Below are 20216 nucleotides of genomic sequence, written 5' to 3'. Positions count from 1 at the left end.
ATACAGAAGGAAGTGTATTGCACGGATGTATAAAATAAAACTCTGAATTTGCATGCACTTTGCTATCAAATGGCATTAGTTATGCTGCGCCTATCTTACCACTAAGATAATTTAACATTTTCCCCAAATGTCCTTTTTATTTGGCTTTCTTTTCTTCTTTCTCTTTATCCCACGTGTTTTACTCTCAGCAGTGACTCTGTATGTGCCGAGTGAAAAACACGAGCTCCACAAAGATTATCTCTTTTTTTTTCCCTCCTCCACCCACCCTTGGCAGTATGTAATAAGTAGCCACAGACCAGCCCTGGAAGGTGTGTGTGCTGATTATACTGGGTCTGTTCCAGTCTCATGCCTTCCACTCAAACCTTGGTCATTACAAACCAGTACTTAAAAGCAGATACTTTCAGTTAATCCCAGAGTAAGAGATGGATGATATGATACCTGTAAAGCCTCCAAAAATAATATTGAGGAAAGACATTTCAGTGTTTAGTAACGGTATCGGTGCTCTATAAATCACTGTATTCTCCCGTCATTTTGTTGTCATTCGGTCAAGTTGTGAAATTAGGTTTGGGATTAAGCCCGTGCTCACATTCCGTCCTTGGTGAAGACTCCATGTTAAAAAAGCAGAGCTCGAAATTCTCCTCTCTGTATGTGTGCAGAGAGGACTGCAAAAATATGTGCACATTTTTGTACACCGAACCTCAGGGGGATTAAAGTACTGTGTGTTATTCAAGTAATGATTTGTGCAGACTAATGGATAGCCATGCTTTGTTTCACAGCGAACTTTATTCTTTTGGCAAAATAACTGCTCTTTAATTAAAACATACTATGGTTCAATGTAAATCGGTCTGAATAATCAACCAAACTATCTTACTTAACCACCCTTTGTCATATTTGTGTTACTGCCATCAAATCAATTTTTTTTTTTTTTAAATGTCATCAGTTGACCATGTCTTGTGCCATCTAAGCTTTTTTGTGAGTAAATTGCATTTTGTTTTTTGTTTTTTTTGCACAACAATGTTGTGGTTTTCTGTCTCACCTCACAGTGAGAATACCCTCTGTTCAATTGTGAGCCCAATTCCCTCATTGGTTAAGCATTGACCCAAACAAGCATTAAGTCTGATGGATCAACCACCCTTCATTTTGCACATTGTCAGCTGGAGTCGACTAGAACCCCCGTGACCCTTGTTTGGATAAAAGGAGTACAGAGTAGTGGAGAATTTGTAGAGTAGAATTTTATTGAAATTGACATTTCCCAAACACTGTTACATTCAAATATAAACAGAAATGAGTATTTAGCAAATCTCCATAACACTATTTTATTTTTCATAGAAGAAACACTTTGTTGATACAGCAAGAGATATTTTGCCATTTTGTGGAGAAAAAAGAATCGTTTATTTTGAGTGGAACAAAAAAACTTTCAGCAACAACTTTCATAGCTTTTGACAACTGATTAAGATAATTGGCAGCGGGTTTCAGGAAATAAATCATTTTATAGAGACACTATCTCTGAAGTAAGTTACAGTCACAAATCTGTGGAAAATTACATCTAAAAATTGTGGACAAATTGAAACAAATATTACTCGATATAGAATAGTCAATATTTTCAAGGTCCCAATATCTACAGTGTCCATTTTTTTTTATAATCTCAAAACGTTCATGATCTCAAGGCTCTCTGACGGCGCTGAATTAAAAACAATAGCGCTGTTCTCTACTGGATATCAAAGCAAGGGCTCGGGAACACTTCCAGAAATCAATGTCTGTCAACACAGTTCATCACGTAATCCACATATGCCATTTAGAGCTGTTTGAAGAAGCCATATGTGAACGCAATCCAGAATCACTGCCATCTACTCCGGACCAAAAATTGTTTAAAATGGTCAGGGCTAAATGGAAAACTATTCTGTTTCTCCAATGAGTCAACACTGGAAATTATTTTTGAATAACCATTGACACAGTGTCCCGTGGATCACAGAGGAGCAGGGACATCCAAATTGTTATCAATGCACCGTTTATAAGCCTCTGAACTGATGCAGTGAATGTGTACAGTTGTGCTGCTGAGCTTGCACTGTAGACTGCAGTCTCAACTTTTTCGGTTATGAAGCAAGGAGGAATGGACCTATCTTAAGAAAATTCCAATAACTTGTCTCCTAGTTTCTCAGCTACTTGCAGACAATTAAGAATAGTTGATGCTAAGTGATGATGAACATCATGTTCCAACTAAAATGTGTTGCTGCCATGTAAATCAATATATGATTTACATGAAATGGTATGTCAGTTCCAAAACTGCATGTGCTTTTGAGTTTTTCTTTTTTGTGTTAATGGATCTTTTTCATTTTAAGTTCAAATTGTTTTATATTTGGAACTGATCATAGCAGATCAAACCTATATTTTTGCAATCCAACATGATAAAGATCTATGGTTATACTGGGGGTATTCATTAGCCTAAAGCAAATAGTCTCCACTGTGTTCCATCGTCATCATCCCATTACTTGCCTTTTTTGTTGTAAACCACTCCAGAATGTGGGTTTGCTTTGCAACAGGATAACACCCTAGGATTCTACCGGATATGTAAGCTGGTTCTTCTCCCGTTATCTTCCTTCTGGGTTTAGAGATGTCTGATTATGTCCAGACTCAAGCAATTCCAATAACAATGTAAGCTTGGCCTCCTCGCCAAATGTTTTGGCAGATATGAAATCGGTACAAACAAAATCTGATTTGTGCATGCCCAGAGCCACAGCCCAGCATTACTGCAGTCACTACTGTAATTGCAGTCATGTATGTGTCGCAAGCCACATGTCACGACGAGCTCGGCCAATACTTTATCGTGCCACTTCGCATTACCTGCCGTACCGTCACCGTCTTTATGCCAAAACTGTATCATTTGAATTTCGGTCTCTTGTCCTGTGTTTACTGCATTTGATCGTGTGGGAGGCAGCACTGATTGCAAACATCTTGCCATCAGGAGATCAGTTTTCTGGATCGCTGTGATGAATGGTGTCTGCTGGTGAGAATGGATTTGTTCATTTCAATTAACCTACAGACAAAAAAGAATAAATACCGTATATATTTGCAGGTTTGCGATCAATGGCTCGTCTGGTTGGGGAAAAAATAGAAGCAGACATTCATCAAGACTTTGATAAAGCCTCTCAACTCAATTAACAAGTTATCTACATTGCAGTTAAAGTAGTTGATTAGCAGCGAATGTTCACAACAAATACACGTGTATATACCCTGATCAGAATGTAAATGTGTGAATGTGGATGTAAGTTTCGATCAACTGCATATATAAAAAGTAACAATTCTGTTTGAAAGGTGTTGAGCATCAAGCATTGAGCCACATTTTCACCCACTATATGTTCTTTCTGCCGACTCCTATTGCGTGTTGTGGAATTTATGGAATACATGCCCCCTCCCCCCATTTTAAAGCAGGATTGTATTCAGTGGAGTATTGCATTTTTGCATAATTGTTTCTGCTGCGGTCTGTTGTTCCACTTGGTAATGTAACGTTTTCACCAAGAAAATCTTCGCTTTTAGCCTGGGCTGATGTCTCACCAATAAATACCTGCCGTCAGCCTCAGTCCTGTAGCCCCCTACGTTGCAGAAGGCGTTGTTTTTGTTTGTGTCATTACTTATGTAAAGTGCACCTCTCACCAGACTAAAATAAGTGCATTTTTGTACGTTTTCATTTTGACTATATGCCCTTGTTTTTGAGTAAATGTGGAGGTTGTGGTTTTGAGTTTGTCGGCGGAGGTGTTGTTTGGGTGTGATGTGTACTATGTGGGGAATACTCAGGCCTGAGTATGAAATCGTAATGAGCCAGTTTTCGGTGGAAATAACTGTTGTTTAACTAACTTTCCAAAGCAGTCAAGAGACACGCTCACACGGGCCTAGGTAGCCCTGATCTCACCCTCTGTTTTATATCTTCTGTCTGATCAATGCTCGCAACTGACAACAGCACCAAAGCTTCCCTGATTGTTCCCAGTCAGAGGGTGTTGCATGCTGTCATGAAGCTTTGTCTTCTTTCTGAAGTTATTTACTGTTTGTTTCCCCCTCGATTTTCTGCTTTGTTCCTGTGTTTGTCTCGCCTGTATCTACTGATTGGTGTTGTGATAATTACAACTAGGATTGTGCTGCAGGCGCTCCTGTATGCTCTGATGTTTCACACTGAGCCATTGTTCTCTTCATTGGCTGATTAAAGAAAACAAACGCACGTCTAGGTGTTATTTTGTATATCTAACGGTGCAGAATAAATAGCACGACTGTGCAGTTTTATAAAACAGGTGTGTATCTCATGTTCTGGCACTGCTTTGATTTACATCTTGGAAAAAAAAAATCACAATTGGAGTCAAAACAAATACTATAAGTTCAGGAGATTATAATTAAAAAATTAAGAAAACCCAACTATGACATGAGCAATACAGAGGAGAATAGAGCTCTCTTTAAACAAGAAGAAACCTCTGAAAGAACCAGACACAGAGGTGGGCCGCCGTCTGCCTCGACCGGCCGGGGTGAGAGGACGGAAAGAAAAGAAAAGCACGGCACAGAGGAACAACAAACACACAAACACCGGTCAGGTTGATAAGGCCAGGATCCACAGATCAGACAGCAGCTGTGGGCTCAGAAGAAATATCATGGCAGACAGGACAGAGAAAGGCACTGATGGCGTCATACTTTTTTGGGAAGTTAAATCCAATAAGAATGGCTTCTGAAATTCATTTAAAGTTGAGATATAATTGAAATTCTGATTATTTATCTAAAGATATTTGCAATTAACAAGAAGAACTAATGTACTGTACTCTTCCTGTCAGTTAACCTGAGCAATGCATTATTAATAATACATGTTAATTTCATCAACAACAAAAAAAAGTCCTGATTGAAAAGTAAACCCATTTGTTTGTATTTGCTTTGTTTTGCAATTGCAAAGCAACAGCAGTTCTGGGAATCATTATGCCAGTGCTGCAAGTGTTTTTTTTTTTTTTTATTGAAACAGTTAATATAATGTTAAGCATTGTGTCAGAGTTGAGTTGAATAAATGTTTAAAGTTCATTTTCTTTATGACTGTGCTCGATGAAATGCCCTGTCAATATAACTAACATGTAGGGAGCACAGAGTTTCTTTTCTTTGTTTTTTTAAACCTCTTGCCTTTGAGCAAGAGGTAGTAATGATCAGAACTTTCACTGAGATGATGAGACTGGCAGATACGGAACGAGGAAACACAGCATAACCCGATTATCTACATTGAAAAAAAGCGCGGGGGGGGGGGGGGGCGTCACATCAGGCTTTTCTAATGCAGGAATACCTGCATCGATTTGGCTGCGATTCCCTCCCAGCTTTGCCCCTGATTCAACCAGTTTGAATCGATGCAGCTGTATCTTAGACATTAAGCCCAGCGCATTGATTCCACTTGGTGAATCGTGACACCTCCTTTGTCTGTGTATGCATACGCAAGGACACACACACATGTTAATTTTCATATCGTTCAAGATTTTTTTATTTATCCACGAAAATGCCAGATGTTGATTTTAAGCATGACCGTGTATGAAGCAGAACATTACCCCACATGATTAACACACCCTGCTCTACATCTGCTTCACATGTTTCTCGAGGTCAGCTAGCAAGTTTCTTTTGTGACACTTGAATGTATGGATTTGTCCAGTTTTCAATTTTCAAGCCCCTCTCTCTCTCTCGCTCTCTCTCTCTCTCTGTCTCTGTCTCTGTCTCTCTCTCTCTCTCTCAAAATCAAAGCTTCAACCAAGTTGCAACCTTTTTGGCAGCGTTCCTCTGCAGGCCATTTCCAATATTAACCCATTGTATTGTCCACACTGCTGCAACCCCTGTGGACTGGTGAGACATCGAATGTGTCTGAAGGGAACATGGATTGCTATGGTCCCCTTGGGAGCTTTCAGAAGGAATGAGATGGATGACACACTTTCACTAAAGCGCCACACTTTTCCCTCAGGCCAGATCTGCTAAGGATGCTTTTGTGCTAAACCATCAATACATGCACAGATATTACGCAGATGTGCTGTAACAGTGACTGGATTTTTTATTTTTTTTTACATGCTTTGAAAGTCAACTAAAATAATCATTTCTTGCCGACACTTGTCTGGCATACACATATATAGAGGTCAGTGCCATGGGTCCCACTCAGTTTGAAAGCAATTCCCCTGAGTATTTTCGAACAACTACAAAATGCGGCTCCACAATTAAAACATGTTCCGTCGTCTTGGGAGGGCAGGCATCTCCTTTCAGACCCTCTATTGATTAAAATCAATATGGTCCCATTTCATCAGCACCACTGTCCTTGTGCTTACTGGTGTCTGTCTTGCAGAGGGCCTTTGGGTGTGTGATGAACTACAGCTTTCTTTGGGAAGATCCATTCCTTTTGAGGTGATTGGGTTAACGTGCTCCCCTGAGCCATGATATGTATAGCCGCCTTTTTCACTGCATCATTTGTCTGCTTCATTGATTAGAGGTTCATTGAATGCAACAATGCAACAAACCTGGCTGTGCCGTCGGTTCCAAATGTGCAGGGAATATGAAACACAATAGGCATTTCTTTGCACGCTGTGCTGAGCGGATTTGTCCATTTCCATGTGTGTGGCTTGTGCAAATGTATGATTATATGTTCTTCGGAAAGTGGCGTCGACCACTGATGCATGTATTTTTAATTGCCCGGCCAGTGTGAGAGTTTGAGGAAGAGGCCCCTGGACAGAGGCTGAGCAAAACTCAGCCATGCTGTCCTGTCACTTAATTTGTTTCCTCTCAGACTGCGCCCCTCACTCTCTTGCTGTCTCTTTGTTTCTCTCTGTTAGTCTGAGTGGTGTTAGCTGACCTTCACTGGGACACAGCCATGACTCTAATTGCATTGATATGTCAGTGAGCTCCAGTGGTTGCAGGAGAGTATAGCAATATTACTCCAAAGCGCTGTGGTGGTGCCATGTGTATTTTGCTTTCTTTTCACTGATGACTCACAGAATAAAGCAGCTGAAAAGAAATAGACAGACCCGTGCTTGCGCACACGTAGCTCTTCAAAATGAATTCTCAGTAGGATGCCCAAGCCACACCCAGGTGTACCGTATGCACGCAGAGCCTTTCTACCGTACTCCAGATTGGGATTAAATACATTGCCTCCATGTCATGTCTGATATGTTTGTGATGGTTTATTTTAAGTTGGAATGTCAACTCACTGCCTGCTGCTATATTTAATCATCAGTTAAGGCAGGGCATTATAATTCCTCTGCTTTCAATGTATTCATTAGAATTTCTCAGCAAAGAGCTCAGGCATATCTATTGAAGCCTTTTAGTTTGGCGTAACAGCAGAAAGTGTTTGATTTGCATATCTATACATCTTTATTCTGTGTTAAGTGCCACAGTGGTTTGCACTGTTATCATTCATTGAATCTGTCTTGGCCTTCATGTTTGGAGTTTGCATGTTCTCCCTATGCATGTATTACAGGACCCGAATGTTAACATGTGTCAGTTTTTTGATGGACTGGCCACATATTTCTGTATTTTGGACTTGATTAATGGATGCATTGTTACCTTATACGGTATTTTCCTTTGATGTATCATGCATACTGTAGATGAGCGCCATTTATTTGTCTTATATTGGGCTCAAACCGCTGAATAAAGAGCAGCTTTAAATGCAAAAGAAAATAAAAAAGCTTTTAATGATATTGCTTTTTAATATTACCATCGTTCCGCTTTGCAGCATGTTGTCATGACCCTTTGCTTCCTCCTTCGTTTTGATTGTGATAGAAGTTGATTTGATCACATTTTTTCCCTGCCAACTTGTGGGTGGCTGTTCGCACATACTTCTGCCCTCAGGCTTTTGTATGTGCGTGTCATATGCATTCATCAAATAATATCTCTGAAATCAAGTGGGAGCAAAGAATTTGCATATCGCAAAATTCAATGTGAATTAACTATGCTTTTGTTCATTAGTATTGTTTTAGGACAAGCTAGTTTCCTTATAAATGCTGCCATTATCTATTCCAACAATACAATGATATCACTGGATTTAAATGAGTTGGGACGATGATCATAATCTGTATTCCACATCAGTGTATCACACAATCTTTCAAGTTTGTTTGTTTTTTGTTGTTGTTTTTTTAATTACATTTGTTAGGTTTCATTTGGAAATGCAGTATTTAATTTTGACAAAATATTTTGCTCTCCGTAGTTTCATTTTTATGTTATTTTGTTAGGCAGAGTCCAGCAGATTGTTATATTGTATTTAACCTCTTTTTATACAGAAGTCATTATTTGGACAATCCTCAGAATAATAATTGAACTAATGACTATGAAATCCTACAAAATGGGGGTAATCAAGTAATTGTGATTACCAGATCTTGTGCATTTATGTGAGCTACGGGAGTGATTTAATTGGAAAGACTTTGGTCATTTAAAAACACAAAAATGTTTGTTGATGCCAAAGGTCTCTTCATTCCAGAAGTGACTTTGTGTAGATTGTCTGCTGTTGTATATCACGTTTGCTGTATTTTGTCATCTTCTTTGGTTTATTATGCAAGTGCAGATGCCAATATAGAAGATAAACTCGTGTCGGTGAACAAATACATCGGTTTTGTAAAAGAATATCTGTGTTAGTCTGTTTTGTTCCGATCAGGTAACAACAATTCCTCCAACACCAAAAATATCACTGGTCACATGATCAATTCAGTAATCTGACGTCTCCACAAAGATAAATAAATGAGCTCAGTTATAGGGAATATCATTAGAGTCTTCAAGTGTCTGCATCGCAGCTGTTTGCACCTTTTGGTATGGCACCGAAGACGGATCGGTGTTTTGGTAAGTCAGTCTTTTTTACCACTTAAATTTGGCTTAAAAGAGTAAATGACTGCTATTCTTATTTGAATGAGCACATTTGTAGTATTGAATAGATAATTTGGTTATTTGGTTCACCATTGTGCAGACAAAGTCCAAACAGAGTTGCTATAAATCATCTTTTCACACTGTCACTTTAGCGGCGCTTGCCATTTTGCACATTTTGATGAATCAATTTTGAGTTTCCCTTTTTTTTTTTTTTTTTCAAATAAGTCCAGACTGCTTTGATATGTCTGAGACTGTGCTGTCACACACATTGTAGTCTGTCCTAACTAATTTTGCTGTATTTCTGACAAATTGTCCTCGCTTTTTGAAATAAAAAACCAGCTTTATCCTTCAGTAGGAAGAAAATTGAGAACCATTTTTCCAGCTGGTGGTCTTTGTGATTTTTCTCAAAAGGGATGAGGTTGAAGGACAGCTGAGAGGTGACAGTTGCAGCAGCAAGCAAGCAAGAAAGAAAAAGAAAAAAACTTTGCAGACAATTTCCAGACAACAAGGGAGAAGAGAAAAGTAAATGAGATAAAGGAGCCGGGAAGAAGTGTACAGTTGTTTGAAAGAGGAAAACCTGTGTTGATGGGGACAGGCTGGTTACCAGATGGGTTTTGTCAGAGGGAGAGCGAGGGGAACAGAGAGGGAAATGGTTAAGAGATGGAGGCTGATGTGGCTTTCTGTAATGCGATATGGCAGATGCGATTTTATTTTTAGGACACAAGGCCCCAGAACGATAGGTTTTATAGGGTTTTGAGTGGGTTGATCTTTTTAAATATTCAACTTCAATGAAATATGGAGCATGACTCCAGGCTGTTTGGAATTCATAAGTCTGTTTTGCAGGACTGGCCCTGCATATTGAGAGCTGTCAGAATCGGCCTGAGTGTTAAACATAACCCTTCAGCTGGCAGCCGAAACAATGGCAAAAAGAAACACCTCAGTGGGAATACAAAAGGCTCAGAGAATGGAAGTCTTCTATTGGAGGCTGAAATATTTAATCACTGGTAATTTAACGTCAAGGCAGAAAGTGATTCTGTCCTATGCTGTATTCTGCGTGAACCAATAACGTCACGCGGATTAAGTTTCTTCTCTCTCTCTCTCTCTCTCTCTCTCTCTCTCTCTCTCTCTCTAAATATCCTTGTGGGTAATGAATTGGTTATCAATAAAAATGTGACTGATCTTCGTCTGAGTGCTGGCGCTTTTGCGAAAATAACTGCTTTTTTTTGTGTAATGAGTAAAAATGTGAACCGTGTCATTTAACCGAGGAACACACAGCCACCAAAACCAAAATAATAAAGGATCAACACACCAGAGGTGCTACTTGGCTTGCTATCTCCTACCTGGACGTTGAAGAAATTTGAGTTGCAGCTGAACATCTTCTGAAACGTATGAGTCTATAAATAGAGCAGATAAAAGTTTGTGGGTTTTTTTATTTATTTTTTTGATCTAAAGCGGTGTACTAGTGAAGCTGTCAAAGACAATCTATGGCTGGTAGTGAATGTACATGTGCTTTACTTATTCCCAACTCGCTTTCATGATCCATTGTAGTCATTTCGTACAAGGACTAGTTCATTGGCTGTGCATCCGTTTTACAACATAAACTTCCTCTTGGCTATTGAGGTTATTAATCCATGTCACCTGCAGATTGCAAGCTAACAGAGCTGTGTGCTTCCGCCTATCTGTCGGTGTGTCTGAGGATGCATTTGGAAGTGTGTTTCAGCTTCATGTCTGGAGGCGTGTGAAGGATCAATATTTTCCTCACCCAGTGTGACAGGTGTCCACTGCTGGAGAAAGCGGCTGATAGAAAGCCTTAGTTAGTGTGAAGTCACCGAGGGAAAATACATATGCATTAGACTAGGACTGCGGGGGATATTTACCAGCAGTAACCGTACAAACAACAACAGGTAGCAAAGCCTGAAACCAAGACATGTTTAATTCATGGCTGATGCAGTAAAGTACACCATCTACACACCTGTATCAGTGAAATAGCCTGTGCTTATTGGGTCTGTGTGTTTGTGTTTACCCCTCTGCAGTGATATGTGTCCATCAGGTTGCTTGTGCCTGATATCTCCTTTGCTTTCGGGATATATGTGGGAGAGACACACACACACACACACACACGATCCCAGGAAATGATGCTTTCCCTGTATGAGGAAACATCCTCAGTCCATTACCCTGCATGTAGACATAATTAGCGTAAAGCAGGAGGAAGGGCCCGGGTTGCTGCAGCCATCTGCCAGGTGTACCTCCTCTTTGTAATGCAGGCAGATGTATTCTTTTATATTGTGGGGGAAAAAACAAAGCCTTTTTTGTATTGCTGACCATGGCCTCCAGTAAAGATTTGTTTTTATATTTTAAACCTTTAAGTTGCTTGATCTAGGTAATAAAGACTGCATTACTCACACAATCAATTGCATTAATTTACTTTCCCTCAGATCATAGTCTTGCCATGATATACCATAAGCAAATTGCTGCACACTGTTTATATTGATCTAAATCGGCAGTCTGTCAAACTGTTTGGAAAAGCTTTTGAGGCGATGTTACTCATGTGTCTTTAAGTTTGACAATGAAAAGATCGCTTGTGGGGTCCATTAAAGCAGAAGCTTTGGATTATCGCTGTATTCTCACTAGACCATCCGATACATTGCGAGCTAGTAGTGAGTGTAGAGTAGCAGTACTAGTGATAGGGAACCAAGCTCACTTTGGAGGCATTGTTAGACTCACCAAGGCGTGTTAACGTAATGTCATGCTCCGCTGAACCTCACAGTGACTGGGGTTCTCACTGAGGGGCAGAGGACTTGAGGGACATCCAGCTCAGCTTTTTCATATTCCTCACATCCCTCTTATCGGTTTCTGGCATCAAAATGCCCCAATACTAGGAGCAACTCCCAGTTCACTTTGTCATGTACCACTGCATTTTAATATGTGCTTATAGATCGTAGGTGGGGTGTTGTCTATATGATTTTTTGTCAATATGCATGTGGGCCTATGCTTGTGTGAAGGTCCTTGCCATGTCCAGTTAAAGTGTACTTATGAGCATGTAGTCATAGAGAGTGACCGACAAATGTAGCACGCATACTGATCACTACTTCTGGTTCATATTAAAGTGTAAGGTTATTTTCAAGCCTGAAATACCAGGAGGAGCCTTTATTTTCCACCCATGTTTCAAATTTGTTATAACTTGTGGATTTGGTTTTCCAGTAAAAAAATCACTGGAGTAGAAATACATATCAAAAGTTGCTTCGAGTCTTTGCAAATGAACTGTACCAAATTGAGGATTGTGAAAGGCCAACATCTTTCTCTTTTTGGACTGATTATCACTGTAACTTAATCAAAATGTGTGCTTTTGGCAGGACTGGTAGGACGTAATACATGCCTCTCGGGCTGCAACTAATTATTATTTTATTCTCAACTAATCGGAAGATTACTTTCTGAGATTCCAGAGATTACATGATTATTAAATAAAATAGTGAAAGATCCCACCACAAGTTCCTGGAGCCCAGTTTGAATAATTCTTATTTTTGTAACCGAAACTTTCCAACATACAAACCAGAGAGATACGGCACGTTCTCACAATCTGGAGCTATAGTTAACGTCGGCCGCCTTTTTGCTTGATAAATAACTTTTTGTTGTCACAATGGATTTTTGCGTTTACTGTTTCCGTGCTAGTCGGCAGCTTTTCAACTAGCTGCTGGCTACGCGTACACACACAAAATCAAATGCCATTTTCAGTCATATAATCAACAGACTGGGACATATGCTTGTAAAAAGCTTGCAAATGATGCTGCTTTTACACCAAGATTATGATGTACTCTGTCTGTATTTCAACAAAGATATTAGGGGTTGTTAAATGTGCGAGAGGAGAGACAGAAAAGGAGGGAGGCAAATCACAGCTCAACAAAGGAAAACACTTTGATATGCATTAGAGAAGGACAGGCCTCAGTTTCCTATACCGGTGCTGTTTTTCACATTACCCATAGGATTTGTTATAGTGTTCTTCCAACAGTCCATCCCCTCTCTCTCTCTTTCTCTTCTCTTGAAAACTCTGTTTTCAGGTCCAAATTACAATCATTGGTTCCAAATCACGCCACTATCTTGAGGCTATTTATTCTGTGCACCTTGTCATCTTCTCAGTCATCATTACATTTCTTCTGCTGCTGTGCTCTTTCAACTCGGCGTATTGCTCGTTGCTTCTCTTCGTTTTTCTTTTTTTAAACCCTGCGTGCTGTTTTGCCGTCTCCCCTACGTGACAGAGAAGCGAGATGGACCACTCTGCACACACACAGTTATTTACTACAAACAAGCCAGGGACAAACCTTTGGTGACTGGTGTATTGCCAGGTAATGATCTTTAATTACAGTCAGTCTAATACTCCCAGGCACACTAACAAGCAGTATGCTGGCTGTTACCTTTTAAAAGACATGTAGGGGGGTGTCATGACACATTTATGACACCATGCAGCTCCTGATTGTGGCTTTCCTTTGCGCAAGCCTGTTGTTTTTGTATGAATTCGTAGCTTTTAACAGCACATCACCCACTATCTCTTTCCATCCAACCATTTCACTCTATTCAACTCGGATTTCCCAGCGGACCATGGGGGCAGGGCACATCTTGGACAGGCCGCTACAACGCTAACCACCACACAACTGCACCTGTTTTCAAAAAACAAATAATGCTTCTGTAATTTACACCAGTGACACATGGTTCAAACATTTCTTTGTGCAATTCTCTAAAATAACTAACCATGAAGCATTACATATAATTGTTTCATCTGTTCTTCTTTATACAGCTTATGGTCAGAAGCCACTGAAACCCAAGTCTTTATACCAAGTGTATTTCACAAAGAATGCAATTGAGTTTTTTGAATATGACCCAAACATCAATCTGGAAACTGGCCCCAAATGTTTCACTTGTAAATGTGATAAAACAGGGCGAAATAGTCATCATTAGACAGAACATGCCGTGCCCTGCCAAGCCAGCTAGCTGTGTTTTGATTTATGGCGGGTGTAGAAACGTGCGTTTGATCTTGCTAACTTCAACTTGTTGTGTCAGTCACTCTGGAGAGAGAAAAAGTCACTTCGCTGTCTGTATTTTTGTGAGTCTGCTTGACGACTCGCTTTTTAAAGTGATCAAATGCAGCAAACTTCATAAGAGTGGAGAGAAGGGGAGGGAGTGGGAGATGAGAGGAAAGGCTCATCTGCATCTGTATTTGAAGTGGCAAATGCAAATGGACCAAATGATCTGACAAGAGGAAAATGTGAATTCCTCTCTGCAGCTATTTGCAGATGAAAAAAAAAAAAAATATTGCGGGGAGGATACTGCATTTCTTTATTGGACAGGGCTTTTGACGTTACTGAAAATGCCATCCTATCAGACATAAACCACCACGGTTCCATCTTGAAAATTCCCAATGATATTTCCAAACCATTCAGAACAGCGATTAGTCTGTTTTGTTTGAGATTTTTCTTGTCTCACGCTGCAGCACAGCCAGTGTCAGTAGCTGGGTAAAAGGCTGTGAGCTTTGAGACTCAGTTTAAAGAAACTTTTTTTTTTTTTTTTTTACAGCAAAGCTAAGAGCAAGAAGAGGCACAACAAACTCAGTCTGCCAGCTCTCTTATGATTGTTTTTCAACTGTTTCTCTTCTCCAGTCTGGCTTCCAGCGGAGTAAAGGACCACGTCGGACTGTTGACTGTGATAGACTACTAGTTTGCCACAATCACACTGGGCTCAGTGGTTTACACACATAAGAATGCCCGTCTCCAGGCATTGTCCTGTGTTGACTGTTTCCCTTCAACCTCTTAACAACACTCCATGTAGATGAGTTCATGGTTTCCGAAGTCTTGGCAGTATTGTTTTTTTTGCAGTCAGAGAAAGAAAGAGACAGGGAAGCACGACTGCATCCGTGACTTTAGCTTCCGTCTCTCTCTGCAGAGACTCGCAAGCTTCAGCTAAACTTTTTTCCAAACACCAGGAGAGCAGGAGAAGCAGCAAAGATAAATGAGGCAAATGATCTTACCCGAGATAATTTAAACTCCTTTCTGCTGGGTATTTGCAGATGGAATAAAGAAATGCCTTGTGCACTCTTTAATATTGAGCCTGGAAAGTTTCACGGTGAGCTGCCAACACATCAAGGTGTGAAGATGAGCTGTTTTAAGAGCTGCACAATATTCCACCTAAATACTGGCATTTTTCTGTGTGCATGCTCGAAATTCACATCATTGATCATGTGATGTTAATCAAAATAAATGGTGCATGCTCACACACAAATAGAAAAAAATACTCTGTTCAAATTAGTTTCTTTTATTTAACACTTTTGCACGAGTGCGTATTTGAACAGAAATGTGATTTATCAGCTATTGGGCCCTGTTTATGTGACACATTTAGAGTAAAAATGTCATTTTTGTTTCAAAATAGTTTTGTGTTTACACCATTTTAAACATTTTAAAGGCTCAAACAGTGTATAAGTTTGGGTTAACAAGACTATTCCGTGCGGAATAAAAAATCAATTACCGTATTTTCCGCCCTATAAGGCGCACCTAAATACCTCAAATTTTCTCAAAAGCTGCCAGTGCGCCTTATAGCCCGCTGCGCCTTATATACGGACGATTGTTCTACTCAAGACTGCTATTTGACAGCTGAACAACCAGAAGCTTTTATTTTGACAACTCTAACTTCAGAGCGGACGACACTCCGCACAACACCTTAATCACTCATGGTTGCACACCAACATTCTAACAAACCAAAATAAACTAGATGAAATAATTACTCCCTAAACTGGGGAACAAAAACACAGCATAAACACAATCAACACAACACCAAGCCCAACAACGAGCCACAATAACCTCCAACAACACAAAACATGAATTTGTCGCTGCAAGGCATGATGGGACATCATGCCTTGCAGCGACAAATTCAACCTGAGCTCCTCAGTGCAGCCGATAGAAACTCCCATAATTCATTGCAGCTGTTTGTGGTGTTTTAAATGCAATTATTGGGGGTTATATTTGGTTTGTGGTGTCGGTAATAATTGTGTTGTGTTGTGTTTTTGTTGCTTAGTTCATGTAGTTTAGTTTATTATTATTATTATTATTACCGGTAGTTGTAAGTTGTCAACCAGTAGTGAAGAAGGTTTTGTGTGTAGTGTCGTCCTGGCATAGGCTTCAGGTAGACTATTAAAATAAAGCGTGTGCACCTCTCTGGGTGTTAGAATCAGTGGAAAATGTAACCTAATGGCTTTGAGCTAAAAATGTTGCTGACCACTGGTCTATTCCATAAGGCGGTGCGCCTTATATATGAATGAAGTTGTAAATTATGTCAATCAATGTAGGTGCGCCTTATAACCCGGTGCGCCTTATAGGGCAGAAAATACGGTAGATGATCACAGTGGTCAACATAGTGTCTGACTTCCTGTAATATTTTAAAATTAAAAGCTATCCGATGTTCAATACACAATGCACCCATGGGTATTTTCACTGCAGATATGCCTGATTTATAAAACCACCACTCACATAATTTTAGAACAGAGCTATTCAAAATGTCAAGTCCATTTTTTCCCCCCATATTGCAGTATATGATGTTACATCATGCATTTTTTTGTTTTTTGTTAATTACTTGTTCCCCCTGTGCCAATAGGAAATGTATGTTTGAAATCAAAAGGTGGTTGTATGCTATTGTATATATGGTACAAATTTTGCAAATACTTACCAGTAATAGAAAAGCTTTCTCAAAATCTACTATCTGATGATAAAGCGATTGTGGAAAGAATTGTCCTTACTAAACCTTTTAAAGCCGGTTAAATGTATCATCACCAACTTACTTTTTAGAAAAACAAGAAAACTCCCCACTTTCTCCTAGCTGCTCTTTGTGAAAGGCAATAACTGCAGCAATAAGCTATTTTATTCACAAGGACATGCTCCCATTTAGTGTTTTAAAGAGCTCGATTTAGATGGATGGCAATGATCCTATAATCGAGGTAAACAATACCCAGTTGGCAAGATTTAAGAGAAAAATGCATCCGTTTTGGAGACCGTCCCAAGTATTGGCCTTCTGGCCAGGGCTGATTGTTCAAAAGGAAGTCCCCCAATTTTTTTCAGAGTACATTTACAGCCCTCATCCATATGTGGACGAGTGTTTTCTGAAGCCTCTTTTGTCGCTCCACGGGGAGCCGTGTAAACTCTGACCAATTGCCAGAATTGGCGTCTCTTGAGTCAGCTTGATTTGAGTGCTCGAGATTCTGAGGTGGAGACGTTTGTCCTGCTCGTCGTGTCTGCTGGATGCTGGTCACTCTTTTGGCTGCTTACGACCATAACGCGGCCGGATTTATGACGGGGCTGTCTGCCGCTGAGTCGCAATGTGAGGAAAAGGGACAGTCGGCTTCCAGAATGTGTGAAATGAAAAAGATATGTCTGGGTGCATTGATTTTTTTTTTTTTTCCTGAAAGCTTCCAGTGTTATAGGAGTGCATTGCTAAATCGATGTGATTCAACTATTGATAATGTGGCAGTTTTAGTGGGTAATTGAAATAAAAGGTGAAATGCAACCAAATATCAAGTTTAAGCTCAACTGGAATGTACAGAATAAATCTTCGATATCTATTTATTACATTTTCTTTAAAAACATTTTTTTTTTTTTTTTTTTTTTAAACAAACCTTAGATCATATTGTCAGTGAAGGAATAAGCGCACACCCCGGTCATCGCAGCATGTGCTCAGTTAAAGGCGGCAGCTTCGCCTTCAGATTGCCGACCATCCGCAGTTAAATCCTACTTGAATCGTTCTCTGGTACAACCTTTGTCAGCTACTGGTTAAAGGAGTGCAACCTGTGAAATGAGGCATGTTTTACATCTCTCAAATGTGTTTTAGAACTTAGTTGAAGGCAAATGTTGAGAAACGTCGAGGCTTCAAAGGAAGGGGCAGCTCTGTGTCACAGGCGGGCCGAGTGAGAAGAAACTGAACTTGCCAGCACTTTGATCATGTCCACCAGTAAAGGCCAGAGAGCCCTGTTAGGGAGAAAAAAATCCTACTTTTGGATAAGAGGTGTTATTCAAGTGTGGGGTTTTTTCCATTTCTTTTTGAAGTGTAAATCTATATGTGCGCATAGCACTTATTTTTAACACGTTTTTTCCATAAATGAGCATTAGGGCTGAAAATAACTGAAATGTTAATCAATTCCAGTCAATTATGATGCAGATGTGAATTCAGATATTCATATGTTGGATTTTCGTCACATCTGATGTCTGACGATACCAGATTCAACGACCCCCTCCTGTTGAAGATGACAGAAGTTCAGATTTGCACAGATATATAAACAAGGCATCAAGAATGGAAATGGTTGATAAGAGGAAGGATAATTTTTCCAACATCAGCTCTACATCTGCGACTGTCATTTGTAAATGTGTGTTTGCGAGGAGGTACCTCCGAGCAGAAAGCAGCAGAATTGATGGGGATAGATGGCGGGTTTTTTACGGGGAGGACGGAGAAATCAGGATGTGATAGGGAAATTGTGGAGGGAAAGGATCGACAGTGGGAAATAATTGTCATGTGTTACAACAGAGGCTGCTACAACAGGAAGAGGGAGACAGAAAGGGTTAGATAATGAGGGGAGACTTGGATTTTCAGCTGTGCTATGGCAGCAAACTCCACTCATTTCATCCCTTTAAAATCCTCCCACTGCCTCTTGTTTGTCTAACGAGCTTTTGTGTGCCCGCGTGTGCGTGCAAGTGTGTGATCGTCGGCTTTCTTTGCTTAATTTTTCAGTCAGTTCCTTCTTGTCTGCTCTCTTTCACCCCTTTATCCTTATTTATTTGTCAGAGGTTGTGTTCAGGGACGTTCCTTGTCATTCGTCAGCTCAGCCCATAAAACACACTGTCATGACTGACTGGCCACGCTCCAAACTCATTACCGATTGGCTGACAGAGCGGGTCGCTCTGTTCTGCTCCGGTGTGTTTGACTCCTGTTTGCCAGACATTTCAGGCTCAGGAAACTTTAAATGCAGTGGTGTCTTTCCCGGCGCCACTCCTCTCAGCCTCACGCTCAAGGTCACATGAATATGGATTTACCCTCTCCTTCCAGCACCCACATACTGATGATGAAGTCTAAGATCTACTCAGAGGGATTATAATTCAGAACGTAGGTCTGATCTTGGCATCTGGGCGTCGCTCTGTTCCTCTGTCTGTCTGGCAATGTGTTTTAAAGAATAGGAGAGATGAAGAGGAGCACTGTAGAGGTAAAGCGCTGAGATGAAGAGCAGAGGAAGGAGAGCGGCTGCTGATGATAGTGGGATCAGGGGGGGGGCGGGCACGTAAGAAAAGAGACTTGGAGATTGGAAAAGGGCAACATACAATCTTATTGAGTTTCTGTTGTGGTTGATCAGCCATATCCATTTCATCATATCAAGCCGGCTCCATGCCGCAGACGGCTGCAGGAAATGTATCCTCATCAGTGTGTGTATGCATGCTGTACACTGCCGTGGTGTTGGAGTAGCCACATTACTTCATGCATATGCACACTAAAATCTTAAACATTATTGCTTGATGACACCTGTCTTGTGAGCGCTTTGCATTTTCTTTACCCTAACTTGCTTTTCTTTCGTCCTCCTATTTGTGCCGCTTGTAAGTTGACATGTAATCCGATTAACCTCCGTGCCGCCGTTCATTTAGTGAGTCAGTCAATCATCTCCTCCTCACTGTCCTCCCTCCTCGTCTTGGCGATGCTCACTGTTTTTGTCTCCCATTTTTTTTCCCACTCGCAGAAAACAACAAGGCACCTTTACAAAGGTCCCGCTCCCGGCAGAATATAAACGCCAGCTCGGCGGCGGTGAAAGCTCCCCCCGCCAAGGAGGCCCATAACGAGTATGAGGCCCATCCATCTACAGCCAGGGCCAAGGCTCCCGCGTGCTCAGAGGCGGGCCGCAGGTACAGGAACATCCCAGGTCACGGCCATGGGCTGGACAGAGAAAGGCTGGTCGACAGAGAGGTACTTAAACCAACTGAAAAAGAGATAGAGGTTGAAGAGCCTCCGGCCCTTCGACCCCCCTCCTCCACTCCTGCGGTCAGCAGTTGTGGCACCAGTGGAGAGTCGGACGTCGAGGCTCTCCTCGCCAGGTTAAGAGCTCTGTGAGGTTGTTTTCTGATCTCTGAAATTATTCTTTTATCATTATTATTGAGCGCACACTATATTTTGACACATTGATTTTAATGTCCTCTGAATGTAACCTAAAAATATACTCAATATGTTAAGAGAGAGGATTTCATTGTTTCGTCACCTCTGTGGCAGTGACTTGTGAAAACCATACAACAGTCATCCCTGAACAGAGCTCTTTGTCACTCTCCAAAGCTTTGTTTTTCAGTTTGAGCCAAGGTAATTACACATTTTACCCACCTGGA

At 40.7% G+C, this 20216-nt stretch overlaps 1 protein-coding gene across 1 annotated transcript in view; it reads left to right on the top strand.

Annotated features, from left to right (window-relative positions):
* Positions 1-19950, top strand: part of LOC308134260 (protein diaphanous homolog 3-like) — a gene marked incomplete at both ends in the record, with an annotated part of 162653 nt that extends 142703 nt beyond the window's left edge. The window contains one exon of the mRNA XM_080501923.1: positions 19583-19950. Within this exon, the coding sequence (XP_080358049.1) occupies positions 19583-19950 (368 nt within the window). The remainder of the gene's footprint in view (positions 1-19582) is intronic.
* Positions 19951-20216: the final 266 nt, after the last annotated feature.

The sequence above is a fragment of the Blennius ocellaris genome, assembly GCF_963422515.1.
Source record: "Blennius ocellaris genome assembly, chromosome: 1".
Lineage (NCBI taxonomy): Eukaryota > Metazoa > Chordata > Actinopteri > Blenniiformes > Blenniidae > Blennius > Blennius ocellaris.
Note: the sequence above shows the minus strand (reverse complement) of the source record. Positions and strands in the feature narration are given on the sequence as shown.